We start from the raw sequence: 17,354 nt of genomic DNA, 5'->3' as shown, positions 1-17,354 counted from the left end.
GCCCTCATCACCTCGAGGTTCGACTACTGTAATGCTCTCTACATGGGGCTACCTTTGAAGAATGTTCGGAAACTTCAGATCGTGCAGAATGCAGCTGCGAGAGCAATCATGGGCTTCCGTAGGTATGCCCATGTCACACCAACACTCCGCAGTCTGCATTGGTTGCCGATCAGTTTCTGGTCACAATTCAAAGTGTTGGTTATGACCTATAAAGCCCTTCATGGCATCGGGCCAGACTATCTCCGGGACCATCTTCTGCCGCACGAATGTTTCTTATGACAGTTGAAGTGTGGTTGAAGAATGAAACTTGGCATGATTAGGAAGGGAATCGAAAATAAGTCAGTAAGTGTTGTATTGCCTCTGTACAAATCGATGGTGAGACCACACTTGGAGTATTGTGTACAGTTCTAGTCACCGCACCTCAAGAAGGATATAATGGAATTGGGAAAGGTGCAAAAAAGGGCAACAAGAATGATCAAGGAAATGGAGCCCCTTGGTCTCTTCAGCCTTGAAAGACGGCGTTTAAGGGGTGACTTGATCAAAGTGTATAAAATCATGAATGGGATAGAAAAGGTGGATAGAGAACAATTCTTTTATCTATCACACAATACTAGGACGAGGGGGCCCTCCCTAAAGCTCATAGGTAAGAATGTGAGGACAAATAAAAGGAAATATTTTACCCAGAGGGTCCTTGGTTTATGGAATTCCCTTCCAGAAGAGGTCATGACAGCTGTCAGCCTCAATAGCTTCAAAGCAGGATTAGACAGATTCATGGATGCCAAGCATATAGATGGTTATTGAAATGGATGTCCATGTGCCGCATCTATGTTGGTTGAGGCAGGCAGGATTCCCTTGGGTACCATTTGTTGGGGGTCCAGGGAAAGGGAGGGTCTTGCCTTCTCTTTCTGCTCAAGATCCCCATGGACAATTGGTGGGCCACTGTGTGACATAGAATGCTGGACTCGATGGGCTTTGGCCTGATTCAGTAGGGCTCTTCTTAGGTTCTTCTGTTCTTATGAAACACAGCGAGGTGGCCTCTAGCTATGGCCAGTTCCTGTCCCATTACATTTGTCTTCTGCTCGTTTATTTATTTATTTTATTTATTTATTTGCCAAACAATTATAGGGTGGTAATTTGTACAAATAAAACATTAGATAAGTAATGATAAAAAGTAACAAAAGAAGACAATAGGACAGGGACGGTAGACACAGTGGTGCACTTATGCAGGCCCCTTATAGACCTCTTAGAAAGGGGGAGAGGTCGATTGTAGATAGTCTAAGGTAGTATTTCCCAACCTTGGTAACTTCAAGATATCTGGACTTCAACTCCCAGAATTCCCCAGCCAGCATTTGCTGGCTGGGGAATTCTGGGAGTTGAAGTCTAAATATCTTCAAGTTACCAAGGTTGGGAAACACTGGTCTAAGGTTAAAGGTTTTGGGGTTAGGAGTAGAAACCACAGAATCAGGTAGTGCCTTCCAGGCGTTGATGACTCTGTTGCTGAAGTCGTATTTTTTGCAGTTACGTTTGCAGCAGTTGACATTTAGTTTAGTTCGATTTTGTGCTCGTGTGTTGTTGCGGTTGAAGGTGAAGTAGTTGTCCTTGCCTAATTTTTCCTTTTTCCCCCCCACCCCAATATATAGGTGGAAGAGGAGATTGGCACTTTGCGCCAGGTCTTGGCGGCCAAGGAGAGACACTGCGGAGAGCTGAAAAGGAAGCTGGGCTTGACCCCCTTGGATGACCTCAAGCAAAACCTCTCCAAGAGTTGGCACGATGTCCAGGTTTCTAACGCGTAAGTGTTCCCCTCGTTGTGAAATTTCTCTGTTGTTGCGCAGCACAGTTAGGAGATAAAACACCGAAGGCATAACCTTGCAGGCTCAGTCAAAAAAGGAGAAGGCACAGGTAGTCCTCGACTTATGACCAGTGGCTTAGCAGCCGTTCAAAGTTGCAACAGGCCTCCCTAAAGATAACCTCCGAGTTATGACCGCAACTGTTCTGTTGGGCTCTCTGGTAGACTCCTCCCAAAAATTCACAGGTACAAATTTCAGACACACACACATTTGAAAATTCAAAACAATGTTCTTTATAATGAAAATTCACTTAAACTAAGCCCTCTTTTTGTAGAGCAAAGAGCACTTGTCTCCAAACAAACTGGTAATTTGTACAAGTCCCTTATCAGTTCTGTGATACTTAGCTTGCAGCTGTGAGGCAATTCACAGTCCTTCTTTCACAAAGTGAAACACACTTTGCTCTGGTTTAGTTTCAAAGCGGGGAAAAATCAGCACACAAAAAGTCAAAGTCAGCAAAGCAGTCACGAAACACAACGATCAGATAATCCTCCACAATGGCCAAACCCACAGGCTGCTCTTTATAGCAGCCTCACTAATTACCACAGCCCCACCCAACCACAGGTGGCCTTATTTTCTTTGATAATAATCTCTCAGTTGTTGCCTATGCATCGCTCTCCGCATGCGTGGCTGTATCATTAACTCTTGTTCTGAATCCAAGGAGGAGCTAGAGAATTGATCTCCTTCTGAGCTGTCTGCCCCACTCTCCTCCTCCCTGTCACTCATGTCTTCTTGGTCAGAGGAGCCTTCATCAGCAGATTCCACCGGGGGGGGGCAAAACAGGCCTGCAGCATGTGGATGTCTCCCCCACATCCACAGTCCTTGGGGCAGGAGCTGGGCCAGAGCTAACCACAACAGCAACTAAGTCCAAAATTTCTCGCCAAGCGAAACATTTGTTAAGTCGTTTCCCCCCACCCACCCCCCATTTTAACCACCTTTCCCAACACGGTTGTGAAGCGAATTTGCCACATTTGTTTAAATTATTTGCAAGGTTGTTAAGTGAAGCTGACTTCCCCGTGGATTTTGCTTGTCAGAAAATCGCATGACCCCAGGAGACGTTGACTGTCATAAATGTGAATCACTTGCCAAGCATCTGAATTTTGATTGTGTGACCGTGGGGGAGCTGCAACGGTGTGTGAAAAGGGGTCAGACGTCACGTTTTTCAATGCCGTTGGAACCTTGAATGGTCACTACATGGTCGTCAGTTGAGTACCTCTACCTAAGAAGGCCTCTACTTACGAACTTTTCTAGATAAGAACCGGGTGTTCAGGATTTTTTTGCCTCTTGTCAAGAACCATTTTCTACTCAAGAACCCAAGCCCGGAAAACCTTCCCAGGAAATTTGAGAGCGGCACGAAGGCCCGGCCAGTTTCCTGCCATTCCCCCTTTAATCCCAGCCATCTCGGGCTTTTCTGGGCTGCCAGAGGAGCCTTTCGGTGGCGCTTAAGGAGGCTTTGGCAGTCCAGAGCGAACAAAGCATTTTCCTTTCTCTGGGCGCTTGGAGAGAGAACAAACCACTTTGCTGTGATGACTCCCTCATGCTGCCTCCCATACACCCGGCGCGAGGTTGCGTCCTGGAGCGCCTGGGTGCAGAAAGGCAAAAGGGGGCACTTCGCCCCGGCCAGATCAACTCAGCTTCAGCCAAACTGAGGAGTCACCCCAGTGAAAGAAAGGCAGCGCTACAAAGCGAGTGAGCGAGAGGAGAGGGAAGCCCTTCAGCATGGGAAGGAAGAGGAAGCAGGTAGCAGCAGCAGCAGTCGCCTTTCGGTCAAAGGAGAGGGAGGTTCCCCCCTCTCGCCCCCCTGGGTTTCTCTCTCTGGCGCAGTGTATGGGAGGCAGCCTTGTACCAGGTGTATGGGAGGCGCATGCTCCTCCTCGCTGCCTCAGAGTCCCTCTTTTTTTTCCTTAAGCCTTAAAGTTTTGGATTTCTTTGATTCCCCTCACCTCCCCTTCTTCCTTCGCCAGCGACTGTCCTCCTCCTCTTCTTCCTCCTCCTCCTCCCACCCAAATTCCGATCTTTTATTTCCTAATGGGATTGCACGCATTCATATATATTTATACACCTATCAGATACAAAAGCCTCCGTGGGGCCTCTCTAGGAATCTCCTGGGAGGAAACAGGGCCTCCACCCTCCCTGTGGTTTCCCCAATCGCATGCATTATTTGATTTTACATTGCTTCCTATGGGAAAATTGCTTCTACTTACAAATTTTTCTACTTAAGAACCTGGTCACGGAACGAATTAAGTCCTTAAGTAGAGGGACCACTGTACTTAACTCAAATTTGAAGTTACAGCAGTTGGAAACACACACACACACACATACACAAACAAACACCAGTGTTCATGTGACCAAATCTCAGGCACTAAGTGACCAGGCCACTGTTGCATCAGTTAGCAGCATCCCGTCGTTGCATGATCACATTTTATGACGGTTTCACCAAACAACATGGGAATTACATCCATAACAAATTGTTGGTTTGCATCACAACCTCAGTGTTTACTTTACTACCACCCCCAAAAAAGGTTTTAGACCGGACTCACTGTATGACCATGATGGGCAGGCTGTGTTACGGTCATAAGTTGGGGACTCCCTGTACTTTCCTTCCACTTGGCTCATGTCATATCTGTGAAGCCCTCTGCCTCTTCTGTCCTCGGGCAATTGACTTGCATTCTGACGTGCCCCTGGGTGCAGCTTCCCCTGGTCATTGGGGCATGCAGGGCCTTGCCCAGCGTGGCTCCTTCCAGGGACCTTAGAGCCACTTGGCATCCTGGGAGTTGTAGCCCTAGGGGAGGGATGGCTGATCTTTTTCTTGTGTATTGAAAACATGCGTGCCAACACTCATAATACAATGCACCTCCCTGCGCATGCGCACATGAGTTCCCCGCTCCCCTGCCCCGCACATGCACATGGGACCTCTCCCGCCTCTTGTTTTTGGCTTCACAGGCCTCCTGGAACCAACAATTGACCGGGGAGGGGTGTGACACGCCCCCCATGCTCCCTTGCCCTGTGCATGCCCGCACCCCCCTGTATGCGCCGCTATTGTGAGCTGCCCCAAGTCCTCAGAGAGTAGGGTGGGAGCAGTACGGACATCAGGGAGGGGGGAGTTGATTCCATAGAACCGGGGCAGCCACAGAGAAGGCCCTCCCCCTGTGGTCCCGCCAACTTGCATTGCTTAGGCCAGTGTTTCCCAACCTTGGCAACTTGAAGATATTTGGACTTCAATTCCCAGCGAATGCTGGCTGGGGAATTCTGGGAGTTGAAGTCCAAATATCTTCAAGTTGCCAAGGTTGGGAAACAGTGGCTTAGGCGACGGGACCTGGAGGAAGCCAACCCTGTGTCATCTTATAGGTCTTTGGGAGGTAGGTGGCAAGAGACGGTCCGGTAGATAGTCTGGTCATGAGCCATATAGGGCTTTATAGGTGATACCCAACACCTTCAATTGTGCCCGGAGACTAATAGGAAGCCAGTGCAGTTCGAGGAGCAAAGGTGTTATATGGTTGTACCAAGGTCCACCCATGACAGCTCGTGCAGCTGCATTCTGGGCAATTTAGAGTCTCCGAACAGTCTTCCCCCATCCCAGCTCAGTTTTAGGAAAGAGGCCCCCCCCCCAAGTTCTGAACGCTACTAGGATCATTTAACTGTCTTCCCATCAATATCCCCAGGAAAAGCATCAGCCAAATTGCTTGAACACTATCCTTACGATGCAGTTAAAGAAGGTCCCTTCCCACCCTGTCATTATATTATTGCGTTGTTCTGGTGGTACCCCCTCCATTGAACAATCCCTCAGTGCCCACCTCCAGTTTGAGAGTCTCCAACCTCAGGGCAATGAATGCTGGGAAATAAGCCAGGGGAGAAGCCACCACCTGGTTAAGAACATAAGAACACAAGAAGAGCCCTGCTGAATCGGGCCAAAGCCCATCGAGTCCAGCATTCTGGCCCACCAATTGTCCATGGGGATCTTGAGCAGAAGAAGAAGGCAAAACCCTCCCTTTCCCTTGACCCCCAACAAATGGGACCCAAGGGAACCCTGCCCTCCTCAACCAACATAGAGGCGGCACTTGGACATCCGTTTCAATAACCACCGATACACTTGGCCTCCATGAATCTGTCCAATCCTGCCTTGAAGCTCTCCAGGCTGTCAGCTGTCACGACCTCTTCTGGAAGAGAATTCCATAAACCAAGGACCCTCTGGGGGAAGAAATATTTCCCTTGATTTGTCCTCACTTTCTTACCTATGAACTTTAGGGAGGGCCTACTCGTCCTAGTATTGCGTGATAGAGAAAAGAAGTTTTCTCTATCCACCTTTTCTATCCCATGCATGATTTTATACACTTCGATCAAGTCACCCCTTGAACGCCATCTTTCAAGGTTGCAATCTGGTTTCATAAGGGAGGGGCTCCCTGGTTACAGGAAGATATACCCTAGATTTAACTTAGAAGTGGGGTGGGTGGGAGAGAGCTGGGAGATGTTGGCCTGGCAAGAGGGAATTTAACAACCCGATGCTCGAAAACAGCTTGTGGGCGCTCCATCCCTGGAGGTTTTCAAGGAAAGATTGGATCACCGTTTGTCCAGGATGATAATAAGGTCTCCTGCCATAGACAGGGGTTTGGGCTAGACTAGAAGACCTCATGAGGTCCCTTCTAGCTAAACTGGCTGAGGAATTCTGGGAGTGGAAGTCCACAAGTCTTAAAATTTGCCCGGTTTCGAGTGCCCCGTTCCAGATATGAAGGGGGGCGGGGAGCCCTGTTCCCTCCTCATAGGTGGCCTTGAGTAAATTGTATGAACAAATGGAAGGAGGTGTTTTCTTAATCTGTTGTATTTATAGATATGTTTCGGCCAGCAATACACTGGAGGACTGGAATGAGAAATTAACCCAATCCGAAGCGTGAGTCTCTTAACCTTCTGCATAAAACACGCACCCCTTCTCTCTAAGAGCACCCCTAACTTTTCCTTCCTTCCCTGGGCTAATACCTCTTCCGCTTGGTCCCTTTGCTGTAAATGCTTCCTGGGTGCTGTGTAATCATAAGGCAAAATTGGGGGAAAGGGTCAAGAAACGGGACTTTTCTTGGACTTTTGGGCTGTTTGGCTGACGTTTTTCCTGGGGAGTGTTCTGTCGGGCTCTCTGGTAGACTCCTCCCAAAAATTCACAGGTACAAATTTCAGACACACACACATTTGAAAATTCAAAACAATGTTCTTTATAATGAAGATTCACTTAAACCAAGCCCTCTTTTGGTATAGCAAAGAGCACTGGTCTCCAAACAAACTCATAATTTGTACAAGTCCCTTATCAGTTCTGTGATACTTAGCTTGCAGCTGTGAGGCAATTCACAGTCCTTCTTCTTTCACAAAGTGAAACACACTTTGCTCTGGTTTAGTTTCAAAGCGGGGAAAAATCAGCACACAAAAGGTCAAAGTCAGCAAATCAGTCACGAAACACAACGATCAGATAATCCTCCACAATGGCCAAACCCACAGGCTGCTATTTATAGCAGCCTCACTAATGACCACAGCCCCACCCAACCACAGGTGGCCTCATTTTCTTTGATAATAATCTCTCAGTTGTTGCCTATGCATCGCTCTCCGCATGCCTGGCTGTATCATTAACTCTTGTTCCGAATCCAAGGAGGAGCTAGATAATTGATCTCCTTCTGAGCTGTTTGCCCCACTCTCCTCCTCCCTGTCACTCATGTCTTCTTGGTCAGAGGAGCCTTCATCAGCAGATTCCACCGGGGGGGGGGGCAAAACAGGCCTGCAGCATGTGGATGTCTCCCCCACATCCACAGTCCTTGGGGTAGTAAGGCAGTTTCTTTATCCTACTAGTATTGATTACTAGCCCTGATGATGTTACCTAGTTGGGTCATAAAACGTCTACCGGGAAGAAACCAAGCTCAGAAGACACCATGGGCTCTACAATTTCCCTCTTCCTCCTCCTTCTCTCCCCAAGCCCCACTCCCTTCTAGCACTGATTATGTTACCGAGTTGGGTCATGAAAGGTTTTCAGGGGAACAACCAAGCTCAGATAAACTCCCTAAATTGCTGGCATGTTTTTCCTTCACGTTGGGCAGACTGGGCCGAAGCAACATTAACAATTGTCCACAGACAGGGGTGGCATACAAATCCAATTAATAAATAAATTGATAAATTAAGAGAAGGATTTAGGGGGTAGTGATTTCTGACAGTCTCAAAATGGGTGAACAGTGCAGTCAGGCGGTAGGGAAAGCGAGTAGGATGCTTGGCTGCATAGCTAGAGGTATAACAAGCAGGGAAGGAGATTGTGATCCCCTTATATAGAGCGCTGGTGAGACCCCATTTGGAATACTGTGTTCAGTTCTGGAGACCTCACCTACAAAAAGATATTGACAAAATTGAACGGGTCCAAAGACGGGCTACAAGAATGGTGGAAGGTCTTAAGCATAAAACCTATCAGGAAAGACTTCATGAACTCAATCTGTATAGTCTGGAGGACAGAAGGAAAAGGGGGGACATGATCGAAACATTTAAATATGTTAAAAGGTTCAATAAAGTTCAGGAGGGAAGTGTTTTTAATAGGAAAGTGAACACAAGAACAAGGGGACACAATCTCAGGTTAGTTGGGGAAAAGATCAAAAGCAACATGAGAAAATATTATTTTACTGAAAGAGTAGTAGATGCTTGGAACAAACCTCCAGTAGTCGTGGTTGGTAAATCCACAGTCACTGAATTTAAACATGCCTGGGATAAACATAGATCCACCCTAAGATAAAATACAGGAAACAGTATAAGGGCAGACTAGATGGACCATGAGGTCTTTTTCTGCCGTCAGTCTTCTATGTTTCTATGTTTCTAAATACCGAGCGGTGTATGGGAAATTCTACCGTCTCCGTTTTTCTTTGCAGCTCAGATTTTGTGCTGACAAAGGATTGCGGATGTGGACAACTTCCTCCATTTATTTTGAAATTTTGCGGTCAGAGGGGAAAAGAGTAGAGCCAAGATTACAACCTTGGTAGCTTCCAATTGTTGGATCAGTCTCAAAACGGGCAGTTCAGGCTTTTAAAAGATTGGCTGCTTTCTCTTTTTTTAAAATTTTATTCTTTTTGTTTTTGCAATATTGGATGATGTCTTGACGAGGAAACCTTTCCCATCCTAAGCAAAAACCTGCCTGTTTTTTCCCCCCTGGATTAACAACAATATAGACTTTAAAAAACAAAAAAAAAAAGTTGAACTTTGAATTCTGTTCCAGCATTAAACCAGGGCTCTTCCAAGCTTGGCAACTTTTAAGATTTGTGAGTTTCCAATTCTGGGAGTTGAAGTCCACAAATCCTAAAGGTGCCAAGCTTGGAAGAGCCCTGCATTAAATATTCTAGAATAGAGAAGTGATAGAATAGAATAGAGTAGAGTAGAGTAGAGTAGCATAGAATAGAATAGAGTTGAATAGAATAGAGTAGCATAGAATAGAATAGAATAGAGTTGAATAGAGTTGAATAGAATAGAGTAGCATAGAATAGAATAGAATAGAGTTGAATAGAGTTGAATAGAATAGAGTAGCATAGAATAGAATAGAATAGAGTTGAATAGAATAGAGTAGCATAGAATAGAATAGAGTTGAATAGAATAGAGTAGCATAGAATAGAATAGAATAGAGTTGAATAGCATAGAGTAGCATAGAATAGAATAGAGTTGAATAGAGTTGAATAGAGTAGCATAGAATAGAATAGAGTTGAATAGAATAAAGTAGCATAATATAGAATAGAATAATAAAATAGAGTAGAATAGAATTCTTTATTGTCCAAGTGTGATTGGACACACAAGGAATTTGTCGTTCATGTATATGCTCTATGTATTTAATTTCCTGAAATTAGGAATGTCTGCCTTGTTTTTGATTGAGGCTGCAAAGGAAGAGTGGAGTCTTGAAAGCAGTCTTCCACCTCTAGGTCACTGCATCACTCCGCTTTTGCCGATATGATGGCTAACGTATTTCTTGGAGTATAAGATGCACTGGAATATAAGATGCACCTTAGTTTTTGGGGAGGAAAATAGGGAAAAGAATCTGCTTACCAGGTATTCATCTGGCTAGTGTCTTTAGCCAGCACATTATTTTATCCCCTGGTTAAGGGCTTAAAAGAAAATTTATTCTGAGAGAGTAACAATGAAAGAGCTGTGAACATCATTAGCACCTCGAAAAAAACAGTCTGACTAAGTAAGCCCTGCAAAGACTTAGGGCTTGGAAAACATTCTTCTTTGCAGAGAGTAACAATGAAAGAACTTGCAAGCGGGCAAGAGCTGGGAACATGGTTAGCACCTAGTTAGGGCTGGAAAGAAACATTTGGAGCAAGTTAGACCAATGGGGGGGGGAAACCTGCAAAGACTTAGGGCTTGGAAAACATTCTTTGCAGAGAGTAACAATGAAAGAGCTTGGGTACATTAATAGCACCTGGTTAGGGCTGGAAAGAAATATCTGGAGTAAAGCAATGAAACACCCCCCCCCTACAAAAACAGGGTTTGGAATACATTCTTTGCAGAGAGTAACAATGAAAGAGCTTGCAAGCCAGTAAGAGCTGGGAACATCATTGGCACCTGGTTAGGGCTGGAAAGAAACTTACTCAGAGCAAGTTAGAGTAATGAAAAAAAATTCTGCTAAGACTCAGGGCTTGGGAAACATTCTTCGCAGAGAGAAACAATGAAAGAGCCTGCAAGATAAGAGCTGGGAAGATCGTTAGCAGCTAGTTAGGGCTGGGGGGGGGAGCTACATTCAGAGTATAAGACGCACCCTAATTATCAATTAGGGAGGAAAAAGGGGCGTCTTATACACCAAAAAATATGGTACTTAATAACAGCCTCCTTGCTTCACAAGGGAAATTGTGATCTCGTGGTCCTAAAGTGAGAACTGCCTGTATCTTGAGCACCTCTCAAAATCCTGCCAAAACGAGGTGCGTTTTCAGAAAATGCCGGCTGGGGAATTCTGGGAGTTGAAGTCCAAATATCTTCCAAGTTCCCAAGGTTGGGAAACACTGGTGTAGGGTCATGATGGCGAATCTACAGCACGGGTGCCACAGGTGGCACGCGGAGCCATATCTGCTGGCACGCGAGCTGTTGCCCTAGCTCAGCTCCAATGTGCATGTGTGTGCCGGCCAGCTGATTTTTGGCTCGCACAGAGGCTCTGGGAGGGCGTTTTGGCTTCCAGAGAGCCTCCAGAGGGATAGGGGAGGGCTTTTTTACCTTCCCTGGCTGCAGGGAAGCCTTTGGAGCCTGGGGAGGGCGAAACATGGGCGTACTGGGTCCACCTGAAGTTGGGAAGCAAGCCCTTTCCGGCCTCCAGGGTGGCATGGAAAGCTGTTTATGCCCTCCCCAGGCATTGAATTATGGCTGTGGGCACTTGCCCATGCACGAGAGTATGTTCACAGGTGTGTTTTCAGAAGTGACCCATCCTTGCTTAAACCTGTGTGTTCGCCTGATTCGCCCTCGGCAGCAGTTGCCAAGCTTTGCAAACCCTCCTGCGCGTACACAGAACAGGCGCACGCCTCTGCCTTCCCCACCCACACCTGTTGTTGAAGCTCCAGCTGTGTCCTCTTTTGCTCCTTGGAGACCATTCCCAATTAACGACTGCCTCCCTTCCCAATGTCTTGTTTTTCTCCAGCTACAAGAAGACCCAGGAAACGCTGTATCAGGCCGGGCAGAAGACCTCGGCTGCACTGTCCAACATGGGTTCGGCAATCAGCCGGAAGTTTGGAGATATGAGGTGAGGGGTTGAAGGGTCATTTTTTTCCTTTCCTTTCGGCTTACCGTATTTGCCGGAGTATAAGACGCACCTTAGTTTTGGGGGAGAAAAATAGGGAGGAAAAATCTGCCTACCGGGTCATTCATCTAGCTAGCGTCCTTATTTATTTATTTATTAGATTTGTATGCCGCCCCTTTCCGTAGACTCGGGGCGGCTCACAACACAATAAAAACAGTTTCTAACAAATCTAATAATTTACAATATCAAAATATTTAAAAAACCCATTATTAAACAGACATACGTACAAACATACCATACATAAATTGTATAAGCCCAGGGGAGATATCTCAGTTCCTCCATGCCTGATGACAAAGGTGGGTTTTAAGGAGTTTATGAAAGGCAAGGAGGGTGGGGACAGTTCTAACCTCTGGGGGGAGCTGGTTCCAGAGAGTTGGGGCCGCCATAGAGAAGGCTCTTCCCCTGGGGCCCGCCAAACGGCATTGTTTAGTTGACGGGACCCGGAGAAGGCCCACTCTGTGGGACCTAATCGGTCGCTGGGATTCGTGCGGCAGAAGGCGGTCTCGGAGATATTCTGGTCCGATGCCATGAAGGGCTTTAAAGGTCATAACCAACACTTTGAATTGTGACCGGAAATTGATCGGCAACCAATGCAGACTGCGGAGTGTTGGTGTAACATGGGCATACCTGGGGAAGCCCATGACTGCTCTCGCAGCTGCATTCTGCACGATCTGAAGTTTCCGAACACTCTTCAAAGGTAGCCCCATGTAGAGAGCATTACAGTAGTCGAGCCTCGAGGTGATGAGGGCATGAGTGACTGTGAGCCGTGAATCCCGGTCCAAATAGGGCCGCAACTGGTGCACCAGGCGAACCTGGGCAAACGCCCCCCTCCCACAGCTGAAAGATGTTTCTCTAATGTGAGCTGTGGATCGAGGAGGACGCCCAAGTTGCGGACCCTCTCTGAGGGGGTCAATAATTCCCCCCCCAGGGTAATGGACGAACAGATAGAATTGTCCTTGGGAGGCAAAACCCACAGCCACTCCATCTTGTCTGGGTTGAGTTTGAGTTTGTTGACACCCATCCAGGCCCCAACAGCCTCCAGGCACCGGCACATCACTTCCACTGCTTCGTTGACTGGACAAGGGGTGGAGATGTAAAGCTGGGTATCATCAGCGTACTAATGATACCACACCCCATGCCCTCGGATGATCTCACCCAGCGGTTTCATGTAGATATTGAATAGCAGGGGGGTCTGGTTCAGCTTTAGCACATTATTTTATCTCCTGGTTAGGGCTGAAAAAAACCTTATTTGGGGGGAGTAGCAATGAAAATAAGCCTGCAAAGACTTAAGGCTGGAAAAAAAAAATTTGGCGGGAGTAGCAATGAAAAAATTCTGCAAATTGGGAAGATCGTTAGGGCTGGGCAGAAAAAAGCTTTGAAAAAGCTACATGCAGAGTATAAGTTACAGTGTTCCCTCGCTTTTTGCGGGCGATGCGTTCCGAGACCGCCCGCGAAAGTTGAGTTTCCGCGAAGTAGAGATGCTATGAACAGTATCCCAAGCCTTCCCTAAACACTTTAAACCCCTAAATTGCAATTCCCCATTCCCTTAGAAACCATTTAGATTATTACTCACCATGTTTATTTATTAAAGTTTATTTAAAAAAATATTTATTGAAGGCAGACGAAAGTTTGGCGATGACACATGACACCATTGGGTGGGAAAAACCGTGGTACAGTGATCCCTCGATGTTCGCGATCTCGATCTTTGCGAAACGCTATATCGCGATTTTTCCCACGATGACGTCACTCTCTTCCTTCCTCTTGCTCTCGAGCGGCGGGTGAACGGGCGAGCGGCAAACAGCGGGTGGGCGGGTGAACGGGCGAGCGGCAAACGGCGGGCGGGCATCAGCGAGGAGCCGAGGCGGCGGGGAAGACCCAGGGAAGGTTCCTTCGGCCGCCCAGCAGCTGATCTGCTCGGTAGAGCAGCAGCAGCGAGGAGCCGAAGATCGCGGCCATGAAAAAAAAGGGTGCGCATGCGCAGATGGTGTTTTTACTTACGGAACCCTACATCGCGAAAAATCGATTATCGTGAGGGGTCCTGGAACGGAACCCTCGCGATAATGGAGGGATCACTATATAGGGAAAAAACCCACAAAGTATTTTTTAATTAATATTTTTGAAAAACTGTGGTATAGGGAAAAACCCCGCAAAGTATTTTTTTAATTAATATTTTTGAAAAACTGGTATAGGGAAAACCCCGGCAAAGTATTTTTTAATTAATATTTTTGAAAAACCGTGGTACAGTGTTCCCTCGATTTCCATGGGTTCGAACTTCGCGAATAGCCTATACCACGGTTTTTCAAAAAATATTAATTTAAAAATACTTTGCGGCTTTTTTTCCTATACCACGGTTTTCCCCACCCAATGACTTCATACGTCATCACCAAACTAATAATTTTTGCAAATAAATAACAAAAGAAAATAATTATTGTTAATAAATAATTATGTTTATAAATATCAGGATCACTAAGTGTCTTATTCAATGGTGAGTACCATTAATAATGGTGAGTAAATGGTTGATAAGGGAATGGGAAATGGTAATTTAGGGGTTTAAAGTGTTAAGGGAAGGCTTGGGATACTGTCCATAGCCAAAAATGGTGTATTTACTTCCGCATCTCTACTTCGCGGAAATTCGACTTTTGTGGGCGGTCTCGGAACGCATCCCCCGCAGAAATCGAGGGAACACTGTATAGGGAAAAGCCCCTCAAAGTATTTTTTTAATTAATATTTTTGACAAACCGTGGTACAGTGGTCCCCCGATTATCGCGAGGGTTCCGTTCCAGGACCCCTCGCGATGATCGGTTTTTCGCGAAGTAGCGCTGCGGAAGTAAAAGCACCATCTGCGCATGCGCGCCCCTTTTTTCATGGCCGCGCATGCGTGCAGATGGTGCTTTTACTTCCGCACCTGGGAAGACCCGCCGCTTTTCCGCTGCCCGCCCGCCCGCCGCTCGCTTGCCCGCCGCTCGTGCACGATCCCAGGGAAGGTTCCTTGTCCGCCCGCCGCTTTTCTGTCCGCTGCCCACCCGCCGCTTGTCCGGCTGCCGCTCGCCTGCCCGCCGCGGGGAAGACCCGCCGTTTGCCGCTCGGGTTTGGGGGGGTGCTAGGAAGCCCCCCATGCCGGCGGAGACCTTTTAAAACACCCGTGCCGCTTCCCAGCTGAGTCCTGAAGCCAAGCGCAGAAGTTCGCCTTTGGCGCTTGGCTTCAGGACTCAGCTGGGAAGCGGCATGGGTGTTTTAAAAGGTCGCCGCCGGCATGGGGGGCTTCCTAGCACCCCCCAAACCCAGGTTGGGGGTTCGGGGGGTGCTAGGAAGCCCCCCATGCCGGCGGGAAGACCCAGGGAAGGTTCCTTCGGCCGCCCAGCAGCTGATCTGCCCGGCGGGGAACGCAAACTCCACCATCTACGTATGCGTGCAGATGGTGTTTTTACTTCCGGGTGGAAAAATCGCGATATAGCCGTTCGCAATGATCGGGATCGCGATACCCGGGGGATCACTGTATAGACTTTCCGCGAAGTTCAAACCCGCGAAAATTGAGGAAACACTGTACACCCAAATTTTCAGCCTCTTTTTTTGGGATGGAGTGTGTTTTATACTCCGCAAAATACGGTAATCACTTATTTATTTAATCATACTGTTATTGTCATTCCACTTCTTAAGTATGACAGTTACATGCTGGTTAAGGATGCCAAGGCGTTAAAACCTAAAGTATAATGGTTTCTAAGGGTTACAGTTAAGTTATGCTTGACATTGTCACAAGCATTTTTGATCTAAAATTCTGATTTTCACCTAGATCTCATCAACATCTTGATTTTCCTTTTTCTAAAAGCATCATTTAACCCCCACGTCCGATGATCTAAATTAAAGGACTGTGGACAAATTAAAATTTTATTATTGTTGAAAGGTCCAGAACTTCCCTTGATCCATATCATTACCCCGTATCCTTTGCCAATACTGCAGACTTTGGGGTTTATATAACCTAATTCTGATGATGTAGATAATATAATACTTTGCTGAAACTGCTGGCTTGGGAGCGCATTGAAACTGCTGTGCTTAAATGTTGAAGACAATCAGAAATTCTGGGCAAATCGCTTCTGGAAAGACATTGGACCGTTATAAGGCAGAAATCCATCTCTTTTATATTAATTACTTTTGGCTTAAAAAGCTGCAGAGACGTGGTTTCTTTTGAGCCAAATGGAGAGAAGGAAGGTGGCCAAATTCTAGCATTGGGATTGCCCCACGTACATAATGAAATTGAAGTGTCTCCCCCTTGTCCCACATTGGGGGTTTTCTTATTAACAAGAGCCAGTTTGATTTAGTGGTTAGGACACTGGGAGAGAACCCGGGAGAGGGGGAATTCTAGTCCTACCTTAAGCATGAAAGCCGGCTAGGTGACTTTGGGCCAATCGCTAGGAGACACTGAGTTCTAGTACCACCTTAGGCATGAAAAGCAGCTGGGTGACTTTGGGCCATTCATCAGGAGATTATTATTATTATTATTATTATTATTATTATTATTATTATTATTATTAATTAGATTTGTATGCCGCCCCTCTCCGCAGACTCGGGGCGGCTCACAGCAACAATAGAAACAATATATTACAAATCTAATAATTAAAAAATCATTAAAAGCCCCTTATTAAAAAACAAAACTTACCATGGATAACTTGTATAGGCCTGGGGGGAAAGGAATACAGTATCTCAATTCCCCCATGCCTGACGACAGAGGTGGGTTTTAAGGAGCTTGCGAAAGGCAAGGAGGGTGGGGGTAGTTCTAATCTCTGGAGGGAGTTAATTCCAGAGGGTCGGGGCCGCCACAGAGAAGGCTCTTTCCCTGGGTCCCGCCAGAAGACAATGTTTAGTCGACGGGACCCGGAGAAGGCCGACTCTGTGGGATCTAACTGGTCGCTGGGATTTGTGCAGCAGAAGATGGTCCCGGAGGTATTCTGGCCCGATGCCGTGAAGGGCTTTATAGGTCATAACCAACACTTTGAATTGTGACCGGAAACTGCTCAGCAACCAATGCAGACTGCAGATGGTGAGTTTTAGTCCTGCCTTAGGCGTGAAAGTGGACTGAGTGGCCTTGGGCCAGTACCCTCTCTTTCAGCCCAATTGGCCTCACACGATTCTGGTTATGGGGAAAATAGGAGAAGGAAAGATCGTGTCTGTTCCCCACTTCGAGTGGTTTATTTAAAAAATGATGACGGTGGCTTCTAATAAAAATAATAAGTAGATAGAGCAGCTGCCTCATGTGATGTGACAGTAACTGCGGACCAGCAGAGAAGAGAACGCTTCACTCACCGCAACCCTGGTTTTTCAGGAATTCTCCTTTCCCCATCCTGCTGGGATTATCTGGGTGGTAAGCGCATGCGATACTCTGATCACATAAGTATAAAAAGACAAATACCATTTTGAGATCTGTGTGCACTTCTGCAATTCGTGTATCACTACAGCGCCTTCCTTCCTTTCTTTCCAAAATCTACACTTTGGCTCAAACGCACTTAAAAAAATTATGGTAGGCGCTGGCCTTTAACCTCTCCAAACTAATAGCAAACCCCACACTTACTAGTGTTTGATTATGTTACATTGTTGGGTCATGAAATTTAAATATGTTAAAGGGTTAAATAAGGTTCAGGAGGGAAGTGTTTTTAATAGGAAAGTGAGCACAAGAACAAGGGGACACAATCTGAGGTTAGTTGGGGGAAAGATCAGAAGCAACGTGAGAAAATATTATTTGA

General features: G+C 46.5%; 1 protein-coding gene across 4 annotated transcripts in view; it reads left to right on the top strand.

The window, feature by feature from the left end:
- The window catches only part of LOC139155625 (tumor protein D54-like), a 52,418-nt gene that overhangs the window by 17,560 nt on the left and 17,504 nt on the right, over positions 1–17,354 (top strand). For 2 of the 4 annotated variants that reach the window (XM_070730830.1, XM_070730829.1), the window contains exons 3-5: positions 1,641–1,789; positions 6,670–6,729; positions 11,461–11,562. In XM_070730830.1, coding sequence (XP_070586931.1) covers positions 1,641–1,789; positions 6,670–6,729; positions 11,461–11,562 — 311 coding nt within the window. Of the gene's footprint in view, positions 1–1,640; positions 1,790–6,669; positions 6,730–11,460; positions 11,567–17,354 lie in introns of those variants that run through there. The other 2 variants (XM_070730832.1, XM_070730831.1) reach the window with 2 other exon arrangements.

The sequence above is a fragment of the Erythrolamprus reginae genome, unplaced genomic scaffold (genome assembly GCF_031021105.1).
Source record: "Erythrolamprus reginae isolate rEryReg1 unplaced genomic scaffold, rEryReg1.hap1 H_34, whole genome shotgun sequence".
Taxonomy (NCBI): domain Eukaryota; kingdom Metazoa; phylum Chordata; class Lepidosauria; order Squamata; family Dipsadidae; genus Erythrolamprus; species Erythrolamprus reginae.
The sequence above is the reverse complement of the archived record's forward strand: the minus strand, read 5'-3'. Positions and strand labels throughout refer to the sequence as shown.